This window comes from Pempheris klunzingeri, chromosome 3, assembly GCF_042242105.1.
Source record: "Pempheris klunzingeri isolate RE-2024b chromosome 3, fPemKlu1.hap1, whole genome shotgun sequence".
Taxonomy (NCBI): Eukaryota; Metazoa; Chordata; class Actinopteri; order Acropomatiformes; family Pempheridae; genus Pempheris; species Pempheris klunzingeri.
In genome coordinates, this window is record NC_092014.1 from 21,871,257 (window position 1) to 21,891,455 (window position 20,199).

Sequence of the window (20,199 nt, forward strand, 5' to 3'; positions counted from 1 at the left end):
GACTTTCCTGTACTGTCTGTAACCTTTACTTGTCCTGCAACCAAAGTTATAGTGTGTTAGCTGTAAATCACAATACGTTTTCTTATTTGGTGCAGTAAGCTATGATAGAAAAAAATGATAGGAATAGTTTGACATTTTGGGAAATACACTCAATCGCTTTCTCCAGAAAAATTGACATCGCTTTCATACCTGTATGCTAATTATGAAGCTACCAGCAGCTGGTTTTAGCTTAGCTTAGCTTTAAACTTCAATTTGTTATGGATTTAAAAATTAGAGATGATGTATTAATTATTGAGCTTTAGTGGTTGGTGGAATTTTTTCCTCTGAGCAGAGCCAGGCTAGCTGTTTCCCTTTGTTTCCAGTCTTTGTGCTAAGCTAAGCTAAGCTAAAACTGGAGCTCTGTATCTCTCATATTTGCATCATATCATGAATCGCATTTCCCAAAATGTGAAACTATTCACTTACAGCATTAATCTGATTTAAAGTACAGATTGATTGTAAAAAGTGTCATTAGAAAAACTCACTTGAATGTGGGCCTGCTGTATTTCAATGACGGATTTTATCAAATCACAGTAAACCTTCATATCAGTGAAATGTTTAGTTAAGTATTAGTCATGTCTGCAACAGTTGAATCTGAGGCTGACGTTGGTATCAGCAGGAATGTTGATGTCTCAGGGTCAGAAAGTTTGTTAAGGGGTTGTGGAGACGGGGAACATTCTTCACTCGGCTGGCGGACTCTATTCTGGAGCAGTGTTAGCTTTGACACACACGCTGAGAGGAATGCCTAACCTCTTCGCTAAAGGTCTCTGGGGCTGTATGGCATCAGACCTTACTGTGAAAGTTTTCACACTGTGCCCGAGCTGCAGCAAAGCGTAGGAACAGATGAGAGGTGGAACAAGAACAAATACACTCCAGGGGCTGACAGGCCCGGCCAAGCATGAGATAGATGTGATTTCTTTTCACCCATTAGCATGCCTGTGAGTTTGGTCCCCCTGTGCAGTCACTGTGCCATTTCCACCATTAAAGAATGGTCACTGACAGAGTGTTATCTTTAGTTTTAACAAGAAAGCACTAGGTTCTGACTGTGGCCGTGCAATGTGGAAGTTTAACAGGTAGGGTTGGTTTGAGTGACCACACCCTAGATACAATTACACGCTCGTAGACCAGGATGGGCCTACCTGGGCAGGGTCTACGAGCTTATGCAAAGAATAGGTTTTGGTCCTGTTGGGTTTTCCTGTAGTGATTGTGAAAGTGACCGCATTCACTATTAGGGATTCCCATGGGCTGGGTGGGTGTGTACTGGATCATAACCCAGCATGCACTGGGTGGAGACACCCAAATCTAGATAACATTTGTGTTTAAAGAAATACATTCTGTTGAAATCCCTATTAAGATACACAAAACTCAGAGTAAGTACCCAGAACTACTGATTAAAACCACTTAGAGGCAGAGTGAGGCACATTTTCCCTACAAACCTGCTACTGACTGTAAACACGTGATATGACTCTGATTTTCCAAATTCTGTAATTTTGTGTGAATGTGCCCTAAAGGCTCATGAGAAACTTCAACAAAAGGGCATTCATCGCACCAGCCATAAAAAAAAAAAAAAAGGCAACACTGGTCAAGAAAAAAACAAAACAAAAAAACTTGATGTTCTGCATGAAGCTCAACAAGTAAAATGTAAATGTGGTTAAATTAAATCAGGGCACATACAAATTAAAATGCAAATAAATACGAATATAAATCTAATACAGCATATACAGTAAGGATACAGTACATACAGCATGTTCATTTTGGCCACAGGCTTAACCTGGGCAACTCCCTTTTCTTCTAAAAGATAATGCCATACTGCCACCATGTGCTGGGTTAGTGTACTTTAAAGAAGAAAAGTGTCACATAATCGACAAGAAACTAATTTTAACAACAGATTAGACTCCTTTCTTTTTTAAAACCCAATGTTTTGGCAATTCATACAGAGGTTGTTAAAGTGTCAGTTTGATGAAAACATAAATTTAAAACAAATTTGTATTGAGAATCTCCTGTTGATGCACAAAAGGCTGAATCTGCTGTGCAGTTTTGGGTTATTATCAGTGCACAGAAAGAATGAGGTGTTACATGATGTGGATGTTGCCATAAGGTGATTTATTGTTTTAACCTACCTACCATGCCTCACAAAAATGTCAAACCTAGGTGAGAGAGAGGAATAATTGTTTTGGCGATGAAGGTGGACTACTTAACTCAGCGAGCGTTCACAAGGCAATCAGTTGACTTTGTTCTCTGCAAGCAGACAAGTGTGATACAGAGAAAAACTGTTGGTGGTGTTGGGTTGTAGTCTGGATCCACTAAACCTCTTAAAGAGAGATTTCTTCTAATCAATTGTGTGCGATCATCATGCCAGACTTTTCCTATATCATGATACTGCCATCTAGAGGGCAGGAATAGTAATAAATGTCTTCAGCATATAAACAACTACTACTTTTTGGTTGGTCTTACAAATATATTTTGTCTATGGTCCTAGCTCACTAATTAATATCTTATGTATCCTGTCATTCATGACGATAGTCTGGGAAAACAGTTTCACCACTTTCCAAAAGTGGATGTTTTGAATTCCTTACTGCAGACCAACGAGGCAGAGCCCATATCCGTTGCTCCCGTTTAACAATGGTTGCTATTGAGATTACAAATATACAAAATACTGTGTAATTCGCTGTGCTAGCTAGGTTCAGTGCCTTGGTGGAAACCTGAATCAGATGTTAGGCAAGCACAGGAAATAAAAGCTGCTGTGTTCCTGCACATATGTTTCCTCCCATCCCAGGATTGATGTAGCCTGAAGCCCATTTGAGCCATATTCTCCACCACCACAATGACTGCCCCATTTTTTGTCTATATTGCTCAAAGACATTATACTACACTTACAATTAAATAAAAAACAAACACCCATATAAACATATCCACTCCCTCTGCTGTGGTTGAGTCTAATGCAAATGATTTAACTCAGACTGAGCCTTTACAAAATGAACCACTTGAATGATAGAAGACACATCAAAGCAAGTAATCTATTATCACTTTAATTTTTATAGGGGAATCACAAGTACTTTAAAAGAAGGTTATACAGCGCTGTACATTTGGGAGCAGTACTGACAGACTTGATAGTCATATCTTCTCCCTTTAAATACTATTCATTTAAATGTTCTATAATCTTATAATGATACAGTGATACAATAAAAGCTTGTGTAACTGGTCCTGCAGCTTTACTGATATGTCGATATCATTTTTGTTGGGACTGTTATTTCCTTGTAATTTTTTCCAAAAAAGGAAAATAAAAGTTATGTTCAAAAACCATACGACAGGCAGAAACTGCCAGGCTGTAATCCTGCATGACTCCCAATTCACTCACACAATAGAGAGAAAGAGAGACAGAGAAAGGGAGAAGAAAGAAAAAAGAGATACAATTTTCATGTTCTGAAGGCTGGTCCGTGATGGAAATGGGCATCAGTTCATAGTGAGGCACAGAGGAGCACAACATATATTTTTGCACTTTCTGCAACCTCGACTCTTACTCTGCCCAAACACCAACCCGCTCAGAGGCTCACTTCCATAGCTGTGTGCTCAGAGTCTGGCCAGATCCAGTGGCAGCCCATCCACCCATAGCTGACGGAGGCTGACTGAAAGCCATCTGGCCACCTGCGCCGTTCAGAGTCAACCCCGACATCTGCTGATTCACCTGAGGATGTTGGAGAGATGTGTATAAACACCAGAGCATAACACCGTGGATTGAAACCTTTCATATCTGACATCTGACCTCAGCCCTGGCCTGAAACTAGTCCGTGTTCTCTGTAGATGGAGACATGAGCAGGTAAAAGCGTGCCTCTGACAAATCAGTCAAACTTGAGCTCAAACTACCTCTGCAGGCTATCCTGGCCGGCTTTGGTGTTTTCTTTCTGCCCTCTACTGGTCAGGAATCAATTATTGACGCTCTAAAGCAGGGGTCACCAACCTTTTTGAAACTGCGAGCTACTTCATGGGTACTGAGTCATATGAAGGGCGACCAGTTTGTCACACTCCTCTGAAATAACAAAATTTGCTCAGTTTGCCTTAAGTTATATATTATTATTAATGATTAATGATACTCATCTATGTGAAGACACTGATCACGTTAGTGATTTCTCACAATAATTATCAACAATGACTTAACAAGGTGGGAAACAGATAATATCAATATTACACATTTAATTTCTTTTAGCCCCCAGTTGGACATCGGAGAGAGTGGAGATTAGATCGGTTACATTTTTCTTGTCATCAGTGTTAGCAATTATCATCATTGCTTCTTTGATAACTTCTCCGTCTGAAAATGCCTTCTTCTTCTTTATCAGAAAATGTGTAGCTCTAAACGAGGCTTCGGTTGCTTTTTGGGATTTTTTCGCCGGCCTCGTGAAAAAGCTCACGGGCTGTTTCTGCCCGTAGCGCGCTTCCTAGTGGGTAGTTTTCTTTCACAGTAGTAAAAAAGAACTCTTCCCCCCATTCACTGTGAAAATGATGAGTTTTCTTTCCTTTTTCTGCCATGTTTTTTGGGTTAGAAACCGTATTCAGCTCCCCATCTTCGCTGCGCTAGCTAGCTTACACTCCACAAGCGCGAAAGTTTTGTCACGTGCACAACACTGACCTTTGAACTAGAATAGGTCAGAGTTCACCTAAAACTATCTAAACTAATTATTTTATTTTTAAGATATTGCCATTTTCAAATCTATATAAATGCAAGTGTGGTTAAAAAAGAATAGCAACAAAAAATTTAATTTTAGACGCAGCTCACTGGTGAGTTGTGCTATTTTTAGAACAGGCCTGCGGGCGACTCATGTGGTCCTTGGGGGCGACCTGGTGCCTGCGGTCACCGTGTTGGTGACCCCTGCTCTAAAGAGTATCCACATCTCTGCTGGGACCCAATTCCTTATTACATACTAAGTGTATACATTATTTACTATGCAGTAATCCCTCGACTATTCTGTTGTGCCAGCTAGTATACAAAACCCCTAAAAATGATACTACAAGGACGTGGAAGGAAGTCATACTGCAGCTTTAGAAGCCTATTGCTAATTAAACTTCATGAATATATATATTTATATAATAGTTTTTAGATATTTCTGTGGTTTTCCTGGTGCCGTTTCATCACCAACCACAAGTAGATTTAATTATTTCCCGCTCTGGGCAGCTCCTCTGTTTCTTTCATGCATTGCATTGTGGTAGAACACTGTCTATTAATAGCAAACCCAAAAGTTTGGGGTTTGGGAAAACAAAAGGGTCTTTTCTTTTCCATATGCAATCTGGCTGAGAGCACTTTTTTTTGTCGCCCTGTCAGTGTCACACTACAAATACAAGTCTGCTGAGAAATTTGGGACACGGCTCCTGTTTTACAGCCCTGCTTGTGCTGCCATCTGGTGGCTGCTGGGTGCTCTGTCCACAGCCCGGAGGCAAAGCACTTCATAATGCACTATTGTGCAATGCATCATCACAGCTGGGTGTGGTCACATGTGAAACCAATCGCACCAGATGGACGAGCAATGAACAAAACAAGACTTACTGTGGGGTTTTTGAGTAAGTTATTAAAATGCTGCAGTGATCATCGTGGCTCGAAGACTCGGCATACCTGACCCATGTTCCACTGAGCCTGCTGCCCAGGCTGGATGGCGTACATGCCCTGAGCAGGGACCATGCCGGCAGGCATCGCACCACCCTGTGGTCCCATCATCCTCGGTGCCATGCCCATCACACCAGCGGCTGGCGCATTTCCCATGAAGCCATTAGGCATTGTCATCCCAACCATCATGCCCGGACTGGGCCCCATCATGGCTGCTCCGCTCTGAGCCATCATGGCACCCATGACAGTTGTAGGCGGCATGGCCGTGCCCATGCTAGGGAAGGCCTGATAACCAGCAGTGGCCTGGACAGGAAACTGCATCTGGGAGGGGCCCATGAACATGCCAGCTGAGGAGGGAAGAAGACAACACAGTGTATGCAAATATGCCTTTCAAGCCAGTATTTTAGTACGTGAGTTGTGGGGAGACTCTTTAAAACTACTTAAATATTTGATGTGTGTGTTTAAGGAACCTGTTTGTTAAGCAGGATGAGACAGACATGTATCTGTTTGCTCTTTGTGGATTCAGCTCAGCACATCCACAGATCTCATCATTACCTTGGTGAGTAGCATGTTACTCAAGCCAAGGTTTTGTTTTTTATTTTTCTAAGTATGACTCTGTGCCCCCCCTTCATCTTTTCTAAATGTTTGTGTTCTCACCAGTGGGGGCCTGCTGGGACATGCTGTTGGTTCCATACAGGGACAGGATGGAGTCCTTGGACAGGGGCTTCTTGGTCATGTCATCAGTTTTAGCGGTGCTACTGCTGTCACTGAACAAGTCCAGGTCTGCCTGCCCTGACCCTGAGCTGGCTGCGCCTCCTGCTGCTGGAGCTTGTGTCGGAGTGCTGGCCACGTTACTAGAGCTCACCTGAGAGGAAGAAAGGTCCAGAGTTTTGGAGAGCTTGGTGATGAAAGTGTGACTTAACGTCAATTTCATTTGTTTAAAATGCATATGATGACACAGCAGTATGTTGCTGTAGAAAAACTAGAAAAATCGCAAATGCCACAATTAAAAGAAAAATGTATTTGCTTATTTAACGCTACACAATCTAACCAACCAGAAGTTGGAAACACTGGGCCTGTGGGTCATGTGACATGCAAGTGAAAGTAAATGAGCAATGAAAACTTTTAAATGTCACACACAAGCTATTGCGCAGAGCGTGCCTTGCTAACTTTACCGTAGCTACAACAGGTGGCAGCACTGCACATTTGTTCCGGCATTTAAACAAGCAGCACGAGGCCGTGTACGATGAATGCTAAAAACCTGACTGTATGTGTCAGTAGGCCGATTACCACCCACCAGGGATCACTGACCAAAAAGTTAGAGAGCAGAAATCCCCGTGAACCTGATTCAAAACAACACCATGAAATGACCCCGGCAGAGACATACTCCTTTGCACTTCAGTGTGTTGTTCGTTACTGTACCTGACTGGAAATCAGTAAGGTTCATTTATTCATTTTTCATGTATTCACGTTCACACCAGGCCTGTTGTTCCTCAGTGCTTTGTTGTTCTTTTCTCAGATTTGATTACAGAGTTAAGTCATTATAGTTATATTACATGTTTACAGGGCTTGAAGTTACCAATATGCTACTGTGACTGATTGAAGGTTTTTATAATTCAGGAGCTAAATAAAGATTTTCACACCAATACATGCTCAGTTCATCATAACACATAGTTCTGGTCTCCATGAAAGGGCAGTTTACACGATATGTTGACTGTATCCAATGTTGTGTTGGTCATACAAAAGAATTATTTACTGTCTATCGTAAATAATACAGAAGGAACGTTTAGGAAAATTGCACACTGAATCACAATATCGGTCTAAAATTACACAAGTTACAGTTACATTTAGACACAATTAGATGAACATATTGTTCAGATCTAACTGAACTGTGATTTTACAGTATTAGATTACTGTGATATAGCAGTATGTCGCAGTAGAATTGCGGATTGAACTGTGAATTAACAGTAGATCGCACGCAAAGTTACATGGCAAAACAAGAACAGATGAATGAAATGAAAATGAAAGTAATCATTGGTTGCAGCCCTATCAAAAAAAAAAAAAAAAACTCAGCCAAATGACTGCCTCATTAGCTGCGTTCATTTTCTGTCTGGTTCTCTCTTTCCGTCTCTCAGCACTGCTGTTACTGTCTGCTGGGCTGTTGATAGTTATCATTTGAATTTATATTCTTTACTGCACACTTAATTTCAGTTTTACAACAAGACAACCGTTACTGTCAAGCCCCCCTGAGCGATATTCAGATATCAGTAATAAGTCTGGATGAGGAAGCCGCTGCTCGGTTTTACCTGAGTAAACTGAGCTGTGGATGAGGACGCGGGGAGGGGGTTGGACACCATGGGGCCAAATATATCCAGGTCATTGTTGTTCTGGCTTGTGCTCGTACTACCGTTGTTAGTTGTTACAACTGTCGGTGCGTCTGTGACAGAAAGGTGAGAAAAACCGGTTTTACAGGTGGAAAATAAGTTTATAGAAACAAGAAAAAAACAGAGACTATTTAAACAGAACGCAGCATTGTTCAGTGATGTTTTCCAAACGATAATCTGCCTGAATTCACTAAGAACTTATGAAAGATCATAAATAAAAATGTGTTGTTATTGTACTTATTTAACTTTGACGCCCTCCCACAGCTGCAGAGCTGCCCACACAGTAAGCATAACGGTTAGTACAATAAAAAATTTATCAGCTTACCCATATTAGCTCGTTGGTCACAAAACAAGAATTACAGTAAACATGCCATCCAAATAATGCAAAACCAAGCGAAGCAGTAGCACAAATGTAATTTCCTGTTAAACTGTAAATGAAGCTGCTGTAAGGAAATGCAACTGACACTATGACACAAACGTATTATGCCCAAAAATCCCCATTCAGTCACTAATGTAAAAACAGATGGACGAGTACACACACTTATAGACAAACATGTAGTTCTATCCCACCATTTGACCACGAGGATCAGCAAGTTGTAACAGAGGCACAACATTAACACAGACATATCCACAGAACTGCCACTTGTACACTGCCAGCAAACCTAGTCTTGAAAAACAAATTGGCCTCCTCAGTTTCCTATATGGCTGGCATACGCATGTTGGGCTGTGAGCAACTGTGATCAGGTGTTGCCTTCTTTTATGATGTGTCAAACTGTCAAACAAGAAGTTACTAAAAGAATTTGCTGCTAACCTCAGTGAGTGAGCCAGCAGCTTTAGTGCTTCCTCTAAACATTTCTCATGTAAGCCTTGCAGTGGTTCACTGGTACAACATTTTTATCTCAGAGCAGCAGAGAGTTTTATCGTTTGCATCGACAGTAACTTTAAAAAAAACAAGAGACATCATTAGAGTTGCGATACAGATGGCACAGCAGATCCGACCGGTTAGTCAGCTGCCTGTTAGATCAAAGTAACAGGAATGTACAGTCATAGTGACTCCAATGCTACACATGTTCAGAGACTGACGGAAAAGGAAACATGGTGAACCTTTAAACGATGATTCTTTCTCTCAGACGCACTGATTAACACATATAGAACCAACAACCAGAGCCACAATATCCCAGTTCGCAGCCATGACATGCCACAGCGTGAGCATGACAGACCAAGCAGGAATTACATGCAACATGCACTCATCATATATACAGCAAATTTCAATATTCTGTGCATCCTTAATGCCATATGCATACTAATATCAGCGTGAGTATCAGTGATAACACAGCACTGTAAGCACAAAACTCCTGACTCAGTGAGTTTATAGTCATCCATTCATTTATTATCTGCACAAGGATCTGCACAATTGGCAATAAAAAGAAAACAATTACAAACTGAAACCTTATTAGCCTGCTCCCATAAAAATTTCAGTAAGCACATTCACATGACACTTTATCAACATTTTTATTTTCCAGTAGCATAAGAAGTGCAAAGATACTCACCAAGGCCTAATAGGTACACAGAGGGTTCTGAAGTCTTAGCGGGGCTGATTTTGGGAACTGGCTTGGACTCTTCATTCTTAAAAAAGAAAAAAAAAGGAGTTAAAATGTACAGAATAAGCAGCGCAAACTCTATATGGGTCAAAGAATGCTGAGGAGCATGTTTATACAGCCGTACTCATGAGGAAATGTGAGATACTCACCTTGGTGTAGGATGACACCTTGCTCCCTCTGTCTGGCTCCCTCTCTTTTTTACCATCTTTAGGCTGAAAAAGAGAAAAAATTAAGTGAAATCTTAAACTACTTGTCTGTAAGTGTGTAAACTACTTTAAAAAAGCACGTACCTAAGAGCTATATAGTATAAGAGAAATGCACTGATACATACACTGCTCCCGTTGGCCACATTCTTGCTGAAGTATTTCTTTTTCTCATATTTATCCCTGATGAAGAATTCCACAGCTCTTGGATCAGAGTTAAGGGTAAAACAAGGCAACAAAATGGCTGCTGGCAGTACATACAGTATGCCATGTTTATGTTCTTTTCAGTGGGTCTGCTCATAGTGAAGGATACTGGTCTGTTTGAGGTCTTCTGAAGCTTTCTGGAAGGTTGGCCTCGTATAGCTGCCTGGCCTTGGTGTTACCCATATCCTGTATACTCTGGAAAAAAGGGAAGGGCAGAGCGGTAAATAGACAACAAAAGCTCTTTATAATAGCAGGGTGAAATATTTCAAGGTGCTCTCCAGTGAATTTGCACATGACGTCCAGTTTGCTCATCCCAGGGAGAACTACTAATCGGCCTGTGAAAACAGTGGAATCATGTCCTCTCCTGCTCCAGTGGAGATTTCGCATGCGATGGGAAAATATCCCAGGTGATGCCATTGTGGTTTATTAGCTCAACCCTTTCATAGGGAGCCTGTGTTATGGCCTGGGGCATGGTGTTTGTGGCAGGGGGGTGAATGCAGGAATGCAGGAAGGCAGGAAAGAGTCTCATATTTGGGTGCAATTACATCAGACAACAGACCTTGGCTAAAAAGTGCTAAGTCATTAAGTCATAAACTTCATGTTGGAGCTTTCAGAAAAGTGTTTTCCAGTTGAGATTATGACTTGAGTGTTTACATTAACAGTAATTTGCTGTTGAAAACAGGTGATTATGGTAATACCCAAATGACATACAGTACAATGTCAGGTGTTATCAATACGCATCATTGGAAGTGTAGCATCCGGTATGTTTGAGGCTTGGACCAAACTAGAGATCTACTCACCACGCTGCACAGGAGTTCAACACTCAGCTTTTTTTTTTTTAAATGTCTCTCACAAGTCCGACAAGTTTACTGGGGTGTAGTGCTCAATTACTAAGGGCACCCCTTTAACATGGAAATTTGCATTACTGTTACAGTTCTGAGGCATGTGGAAAGGCTGGCTGTCAATAGGACACAGATGTGCACAGGTAAAAAGATGCTGGAATCAATCTCCTTATCCTTATTTAACACAGATTTGTCTCACCAACATTACTTAAGCTGTAACCAGATGATAAAGGGTCTCTTCTCCAAAGTGCACACACATGAAAACAGTACCTGGATTTGTTCTGAGGTCCATTGGTCCAGATTGACTGATTTGACTCTGGATATGTGTACTCCCAGGTTCCTGTGGATGCCAGCACACCGGATGCAGATAAATACTCCCAGATTCCAGGATGCCCATCTTGGTCCTGACAGAGCAAGGAACCCAGATTGTGATTAGAAATTGGAGAGATGCGCTTAGAAAACATAAACGTGCTCCATCTTGTAGTGGCTTAAAGTGCCAGAAACGAGCTCTGCATTCTTTACCAATGACTTAACGTGAAAATTAGAGTCAAGTTTCTTGTGGAGGACCTGCCACAGTTTGTGAAACCCGTGTAACGCCCGGAAGCTGAGCTGGAGGCGGAGGTCGGGGAGAGGCACTGTGGACAGCTTATGTAGATTTAGAGAAGTTAGCTTGCTAGTTAGCCACTTAGTTTAGCTTAAGGGGAAGAGATGTCAGCTGACTAGCCTGAGCCCGCTGCACACTAGCCACTTAGCTTAGCTAAGCTAACAAACGCATATGCCGCATTGTTAGTTGGCGTTAGCGGCGGATTCTGAGGGAAAATGTGAACTTTTTGTAGTAAAAATGAAAACCGTCGGTAGTGTGAATGTCGCACCTTTCGCCTCGCAGTCGGCGCAGTACTTGTTGTCTTCCTCTCTCAGCATTTTGGACAGGATGGCCTGGTGCTGCTCGTTGAGTTTCTGGGCCTTCTCTCTCTCCGAGCGGGTCGTCATATTCGCTGTTTTAGTTGGACTCCTTTATTAAAAAGGACGCTAGTTTGATCTCTCGTCAATCGAAAGAAGTTTCTGTTATAAGACCATAATCAGAGGGACTGACGCCTCCGAGAGGGATATGAAAACACCCGGAACCGGAATCCCCTCTCCGCCCACAGGAATTCTAGCGCTGACGCGGCGACGGCACCGGATTGGACGACAGCCGTGACGTCGTCTGACGCACAAAGTTTCTTATGAATCAAGTTTTACATTTTCATGAAAAATGTAGCATCTCCAGTAAAAGTTTGTCCATTAGATGCTCAGATAACCAATGGTAATTATTTTCAAATACACAACAGCACCTGTGCAATTCAGAATTTTATTGAACATAACAGAAAATATATACAAACAAATACATATATACAACATATAGTCAACTTTTAAGAAATTTGACAAACTTCAAATAAAATTCAAGATTTGAGATCAATTTAAAGATGACGAATAATACCAGCACACATTTCTTATTGCTGATTAGACCTTGCCAGTGAAAGCAGCTATGACAATAGGATCAAAGGAAATAAGTAGTTAAGAAAGCACTTTAAACCCTACTGAGTGTTACATGCAATTGCCAGCACTTTGTCCAAAAAAGTCAAATTTTATTTTGAAATCGTAACTTAAATTTTGGTGTGCTGAGACTTTTTAAAAAAAGGACACATGGTTGCGTAGTTCCCCACCTAAAAATACTATGTGAGGCCTAAATGGACAACTTATGAAATATTAATTTCATAATGCACACTACAGCTGTGATAGAGATACACATACAGTAAACCTCAAGCCTTGATGCTTTCCCAGCACAGTTAGCTCATATCAGCTTACACAAATATACATAATGATAGCAATGTACAAACACTAGCTGATAAGTGGCATTTGAGATGCCTCATTCTCTGCCTTAACAAAAGGTTTCCAGACGGATCTTAAAGTTATTTTCTTGGTGCCTCACTGCAATACCGTAGCGGAGCAGCATCTCTATGTACGGCGGCCAGAATGTGTTATCTATGGTCACGTAGGGGTCGTGCGGTGTGGTCAGGACCTTGTTCATGAGCAGCTGCGGGGGCACAGAGGACAGAGGGAGACTGGGGTTAAGTATCATGTTTGTTTGATATACAGTGGAAACAGATGCTACTGGATGTTTTTGTGCACATGATGTTGTACAGTGTGTGCCATGGCCACCAGAGCCCTGTAACAAAGTATTTTTTTTTGTTTGAGAATAAAACAGTGAAAACTATAAAACATGTCCAGCACAGAGGTTTTTTTTTTTTTTTTTTTTTTAAATCGCTCTAACTCAAATGGTGGAGAGGGTGGAGTCCACAGCACAACTATAGGGAGAACAGTGAAGACAAGAGTGACGAACGATAGAAACACTGACAGCCAATCAATCTCAATCCATTTTCTTACGATGCAGACAGAGCTGAAGCCAGCTGTATGAATGCTGTGTGGCACAAAAAGCATGCCAACACCTTTCCCCCCCAAACATGAACTGGTATTTATAAAAGAAAAATGTGCAGTGAGAATGTGTGCAGCTAAAGAAGACTTCAGATCAGCGCACACAAAGTTTTAGCTGAGAGAGCAATGAGGTGGACGGGAAATATAAGATTGTGTTATTGTTGTAAAATGTCACTCAAAGACACATTTCTAAACTTAATTTGAATTCATATATAGTACTGGGCAAAAGTTTTAGGTAAGTAGTAAGAATGCTTTCAAAAGTATGAAATCTAATTGTTTATTTTTTTTATCGATCAACAAAATGCAAAGTGAGTGAACAGAAGAAAAATCTAAATCAAATCAATATTTGGTGTGACCACCCTTTGCTTTCACAACAGCATCAGTTCTTCCAGGTACACTTAGACAGTTTTTGAAGGAACTCAGCAGGCAAGGTTGTTCCAAACATCTTGGAGAAATAACCACTGATCTTCTGTGGATGTCAGCTGCTTCAGATCCTTCTTTCTCTTCATGGTGAGATCAGGGCTCTGTGGGGGCCTCACCATCTCTTCCAGGACTCCTTGTTCTTCTTTACACTGATGATAATGACATTGGCTGTATGTTTGGGGTCGTTGTCCTGCTGCAGAATAAATTTGGGGCCAATCAGACGCCTCCCTGATGGTACTGCATGATGGATAAGCATCTGTCTAGATTTCTCAGCATTGAGGACACCATTAACTCTGACCAAATCCCCAACTCCATTTGCAGAAATGCAGCCCCAAACTTGCAGGGAGCCTCCACCACGCTTCACAGCTGCCTGCAGACTCTCATTATTGTACCTCTCTCCATCCCTTCAGTGAACAAACTGCCTTCTGCTAAAGCCAGATATTTCAGATTTTGACTCATCAGTCCAGAGCACCTGCTGCCATTTTTCTGTACCAAGTTCCTGTGTTTTCATCCATAGTTGAGTCGCTTGCCCATGTTTCCACATAGGAGGTTTGGCTTTTTGGTCACAATTCTTCCATGAAGACCACTTCTGTCCAGACATCTCTGGACACTACATGGGTATAACTGGGTCCCACTGGTTTCTGCTAGTTCTGAGCTGATGGCACTGCAGGACATCTTCTGATTTTGAAGGGAAGTAAGTATAATGTGTCTTTCATCTGCTGCACTAAGTTTCCTTGGCCGACTGCTGCGTCTACAGTCCTCAAACTTGCCAGTTTCTTTGTGCTTCTTCAAAAGAGCTTGAACAGCACATCTTGAAACCCCAATCTGCTTTGAAATCTTTGCCTGGGAGAGACCTTGCTGATACAGTATAACTGCCTTGTGTCTTGTTGCTGTTGTCAGTCTGAACATGATGACCTGTGACATGAAACCGTCTTCCACAACCTCAGCTTGATATCAGAGTTTGGCTGCTCCTCACCCAGTCTTAAGTTTCTGTTTCAGTTAATGACTGTTTCAACCTTAATATGAAACTGATGATGATTATCACCTGTTTGGTATAACTGGTTAATCATACACCTGACTATGATCCTACAAAATTTGTGAGTGTGTGCAAGTGTACCTGGAAGAACTGAACTGTTGTGAAGGCAAAGGGAGTTCACACCAAATGTTGATTTGATTTAGATTTTTTTTCTGTTCGCTCACTTTGCATTTTGTAAATTGATGAAAATAAACAATTAAATGTTGTTTTTGCAAGCATTCTTACTTGACAGCAATTCTTCACACCTGCCTGAGACTTTATGAATTTATCATCATTTTCTATTTTCCAGTCGAGTCATTGTTTTTCCCTGTTAATGCTCTTTTCATTTGATCCTAAAATGTGAAGCACTTTGTGTGTCTGTTTCAATGTGAGTGCTAATCCCTGCTCATCCTCCTGAAGTGTAATAATGATAACTGAGACATCATTGTGATGATGATTTTCAAGAAATGTTTTCTTGAAAATGCTCTGTCAGGGTCACTCATCAAAATCACCTTTCATTTACAGCAATGAAAATTAATTGGACACCAAAGCTGAGTATGTAGTGCATCAAAACCCACCTCAAGAATTTCATTAAGTGAAATAAAGTCTTCATCTGAGTCCTGGCTAACGCTCTGAAAATGAAAACAAAAGAAGGAAAGGTGAGCTGACTACAGTAGTAACAGCAGGCTGCAAAAACACGAACGGTCACCTAGCACGAAAAAGGCCACCGCACCTTCTTCTTCTTGTTGGTGCTGGATTCAGTCTGAGGGAGGGGGACATGCTTCTCCAGTATGTCCCCCAGACACTCCATCAGCCTCTCCTCATAAAGCTTCATTTTCTGGATTTTCATCTTCATGTCCTGCAATACACTGTGGGATACACACATGTTGCAATGTAAGTTTTAAGTTTTAATTTGAGAATAATTACAATCACTCATTTTTGAAGAAGTGCATTACTTTCCCTTGTTACACTTCACATGCCCTCCAGTGCAGATACATCTCTGACTCGGCCATTACACTCACCTGAGCTCTGATAATTTCTCCTTGTCCTTTTGAAGCTGTTTAACACGATCAGTTGCAGCCATCAGCGCCTGTTTCTTCTCCTCCAACCACTTCTGTTCACTAAAAAAAAAAAAAAAAAGGAAACATTTTAGAAAATAGACAGCACAAACCAAATGTAAAGTCTCTGAAAGCTCTCTTCTGTTCACTACTGACAGCCATTTATGTGCCCTGAGGAAGGACAGTAAGCCTGCACAATAACTAAAGGGTTACGTACAGTTCTTTGGCTTCTCTCAGGTTGTCTCTCTTTGCTTCGTAGCAAGAAACAACCATCTCAAGTTCAGAGCACAGCTTGAGCATCTGAGGAAAACAAGCAGGAAGACGGATTGTAAAACGGGAGGAGCGATGTATTGAAATAAGTCATTTTAACCTTCTTCAGTGTTGAGTTTTACACACAGACATACCTCCTCTTTGCCAGCTTTAAGTAAAATTTCTGAATTTTCTGCCAGCACTGGATGGATCAAAATAAATAAACAAACACATGCAAGTTAAATATACAAATGTTGTAATATCAAACATGCTACAGTGTGACTTTAAAGCCTGGAATCAATTTGGTGTAGTCACTAAATCTTGATTAAACAGCAATGTTTGTTCCACCAGTTTCACATTAGTCTGAATAGTTATTTTGAAATGACATTAAACTGCCTGTGACATAAAAGTGTAGCACTGTAGCACATTGTAAACACCTATATTACGTTATGGGCACAGCATGTGAATAGATTACTTACATTGCGGCTCCACTGTCAGCCACTGCTTCAGTTCAGCTTCTGTTGCCATCAGTCGATTTACTGACTATTGGAGATGAACAGTCACAATGCACAGGAAATATGAACACACCACATTTCTAGAGGATGATCAAGTTGATTGGTTACTGAACTGAAAAGTTGTTTACATACACAAATATCACGAAAATCAAATTGCTTGACAATTTTATAAAAGCAGAAATACTTGTGAAAAATCATAATTTTGATTTTTAATTTTGATTAATGTTTTGGTAAATCACATCTATTATTTTTTAGAATGATTTTACAACACTGACCCCTAAATATCTCCCACTGAAAGAGCAGTACTGTAACATATAAAACTGACACTTTCTCTCTCTCAGTTTGTTGTGCTGGAATATATCCATTTAAAAGCATTTACTAAATGCCACAAAATAGAGACCATATCACGCCGGGATCACACAGCCATGACGTTTGTGTGTATGGTAGAATGAAACACATGACATAAGAGAAGTGAGTTTGGCAAAGGTGAACTGTGCCAGATTTATTCAATGTGCCAAACCATCCTCGCATGAACAGGGACATAAAAGTGAAGGTTTTAGCTCCTTAAGTAATACTTTTTATTTATTAAGGATGTACTGATTATTTTTAACCGATGTTAGTATGTGTAGACTATGTAAGATGCATTGTATTAGTTGTAGTAATAAAGGTTGAATGTAATCTAGATTGTGCTGGATCAATAGACACGAATGGCTGATTGAAACTGGGATAAAGTGTCTGTCTGTGTCTGTGGTAGTTCCAGCTGAAATAGGTGTCTCCAGAACCATGTTTTGCAGTGATCTCACACACACGGTGAAAACAATACCAGCCACACTGTCGCAGCTGGCAACAAGCCTTGGAAAGATTTGGTGATATCTCGACTAAACTTTTGTACACTTGTACCAACAGATGAAGATGAAGTGATGGGTTTGAGTTTATGGAAGCTGATCAGGTTGGCCTGAGGACAGGATCAGCTGAACTCTTTTTTGTGATGTCATTCCCATCGGGATGCATTGGATTGGATTGACCATTTGCTAGTCAGATACGTGGGTAGTTTTAATTGAACTTGACAAGAATTATACCTACAACAAAGGGGTATATAAATAAAATAAAGATAATGTTGGTGATGTACACTGATGTACACCAAAGGTATAGTCTGCGTTGTCTTTACTTAAATGATTTTGTTGAACTGTCATTTTCAAAAAAACTGTATCTTTAGTCTGATTGTTAACTATTTTGAGACATTCTACTTCAATGTTTTCCATGTAGTGTCATTAACATTGGGAAGATACTTCATAGAAACAGGAGTGAACAGAAACAGTCGTCTCACCTGCTCTTGCGGATTGTCACAGAAATCTGGTTCACTCAGTATAATCTCATTCTGAAGCTGCAACACACAGAGACACAGCCTACAGTTCATACTCTGTCTGGGGGCTGGATACAAAGCCCAGTCGGTCTGGTCGGGTTAAAACACGAGTTTACCTTCTCCAGCTGACCGAACTGGTCCTCACACAGGTCCAGCAGCTCCGTCTGAGCGGCCTCCGACAGCTCAGCCGCCGCCTGGCCGCCAGGCATCACCTCAGCCTGACAACACGGGAGCAGAATTCAGGTGTGTGTTTGAATGGTGAGCACAGCGCAGAAAAAGTTGGCGCAGTTGAACTGACATTAGCCAGTTTACGTTAGCAGAGCCGATATTCTCTGTAATAAGTGCGCGAACAATGCGCACTATGTTGTTGTGTACACCTGAATCACGAGGAATAGTCGAAGGAAGTGCAGTCTTACCATAATTTGTATTTTTCAGTGTGTTTTTTCTCCTCAGCGCGGACTACAATAACAGGCGCCTCCTTTTCAAAATACCGCCAACAATGATGACGTAACGTGTGCGACAGAGCGGAGTGCTGAGGAGCGCTGATGCTGCGCAGGTCTGCGCAGTTCAGGCCTTTAAAACTCCTGTAGATTAACCTCCCAAAGTGATCTGTCACTATTATCACGTGTTTTAAAGTAGTTATTAACAAGCCAGCTCGTATTCTCTCTTTAATGGTCAGAAATATTTCCAACAAAGCCAAGCACAATCGTAGGGGGTTTAAATGATAAAACAAAAGTAAAATTAATATACAAAGATATTACCTAAGTATTGTGGTACTTCTGCTTCACTACATTTCTGCCATAAAAAAAAACACACATGCATTTATACCCATGGTGTTTATTTGACAACTGCAGTTAATTTAGAAAGGAGCCATTCTGTGTTTCATTTTTGATACTCTAACTACATTTTGGTGATAACACTTCAAACAGACAGTTCCACACTAAACAGTAGCCTGTATTGTTATAGAAGGAGGTGGAATTTCTTCCCCTAACCAGACAAGATCACAAGAAAAATCAGTATTTTCTTGGGGGAAAAACCAACATCACCATGAAAGCAGTAAAATCTGCCAGAGCAGGTCAAGGCTGAACCAGTAAACAGCACATGAAACTGTTCTGAGCTCGCTAAAAGTCTCCCTCCTCTAATTCTGGTAGCATTTGTTTTCTTCCACGTTCCCCACTATTACATTCAAATGCTACGTTATTTCTCATATCACCAAATATCTTGTTTTTCTTTTGCAGTGATTTGTTTTCTTTCATTACAGTGTTGTGCAAACCGCCTTTTGTCTTTATACTTACAAGTACATTTCCTGATATCATTACATTGTAAATCTTTCACTATCTTCCTAATCAGCCCCATGATCGTGCAAATCTGCAGCTTCATTTGAGAGAGAGAGAGGAAACGAGAGTGAGATGGAGAGAGAGGAAAAACTCCATGGAACAAAAATTCTGTATTATTTTGCAGTGTTTTGCCGTGTATTGATTAAAAATGCAGTGTATTTGATTAAAATCTACATTTTATTTTACATGATGCACACACACACACACACACACACACACACACACACAGCACTGCTGGTTAGCTGCTCGCTGTAGTAGAGTACAGTGTCCTGTGAGCACCAGCAGGTGTCTCTGCTCATCTCTCTCCTCAGTGGAGGAGCAGCTGACTGGAGTTTGGAGCTCCTCAGCATCTGCATTTCTTTTTTCCTTCCCCACTTCCTTCCTGTGTGTCACAGTTTGAGCAGTTTGTCATAACCTGCCTGTTCTGGTCCGACATGATTTAAACGACGAGTCCCTCAGGTTTGGATGTGCTTCCAGCTGGTCAGGGACACCATAGGTTCATCTCACTGTATATATCCCCTCATCTGTTTATTCTGGTGTTTTTACTGCAAGCCTTCCATCACTTTTATCCAGTAACTTTCCCACCTCATAATTAGAACATATTTGCCTTATTTATATCTTTTTAATTATCCATTCTATTCAAAATCATATTTATGTGCTGCTAATGGCATTTAGGATTATTTTGAATGTATTTATGCTCTTGATTTACATCCCTGCTGAAAGATACCAAGCTCACAATCCCTGAGCAGTTTTAACCATAATCACTTTAGACCTTAACCAGCAAAGGATGATGTGCTACTCATCAGCCAACTCTGCAAAGAATATTTAGAGAATCATTTGATAACTCTTAAATAATTCAACGTATGGAGACAGAGGTCTGAACGGTTCACACTGATACCTG

General features: G+C 40.9%; 2 protein-coding genes across 2 annotated transcripts; both read right to left on the reverse strand.

Moving 5' to 3' along the window:
* Positions 1-3,052: 3,052 nt before the first annotated feature.
* On the reverse strand, positions 3,053-11,995 carry LOC139199274 (stromal membrane-associated protein 1-like). The gene is made up of 10 exons (XM_070828321.1): positions 11,739-11,995; positions 11,137-11,270; positions 10,134-10,219; positions 9,949-10,024; positions 9,767-9,829; positions 9,567-9,642; positions 7,939-8,069; positions 6,290-6,497; positions 5,642-5,979; positions 3,053-3,724 (listed from the first exon to the last, which is right to left on the reverse strand). Exons 1-10 carry the CDS (start codon positions 11,854-11,856, stop codon positions 3,590-3,592), a joined length of 1,365 nt encoding a protein of 454 aa, XP_070684422.1. The 5' UTR covers positions 11,857-11,995; the 3' UTR covers positions 3,053-3,589.
* Positions 11,996-12,381: 386 nt separating this feature from the next.
* On the reverse strand, positions 12,382-18,172 carry cenpk (centromere protein K). The gene is made up of 9 exons (XM_070828365.1): positions 18,078-18,172; positions 17,926-17,982; positions 16,563-16,626; positions 16,239-16,285; positions 16,052-16,134; positions 15,799-15,897; positions 15,510-15,645; positions 15,355-15,408; positions 12,382-12,940 (listed from the first exon to the last, which is right to left on the reverse strand). The coding sequence occupies exons 1-9, from the start codon at positions 18,168-18,170 to the stop codon at positions 12,785-12,787; spliced, it is 789 nt and encodes a 262-aa protein (XP_070684466.1). The 5' UTR covers positions 18,171-18,172; the 3' UTR covers positions 12,382-12,784.
* Between the last annotated feature and the right edge of the window lie 2,027 nt (positions 18,173-20,199).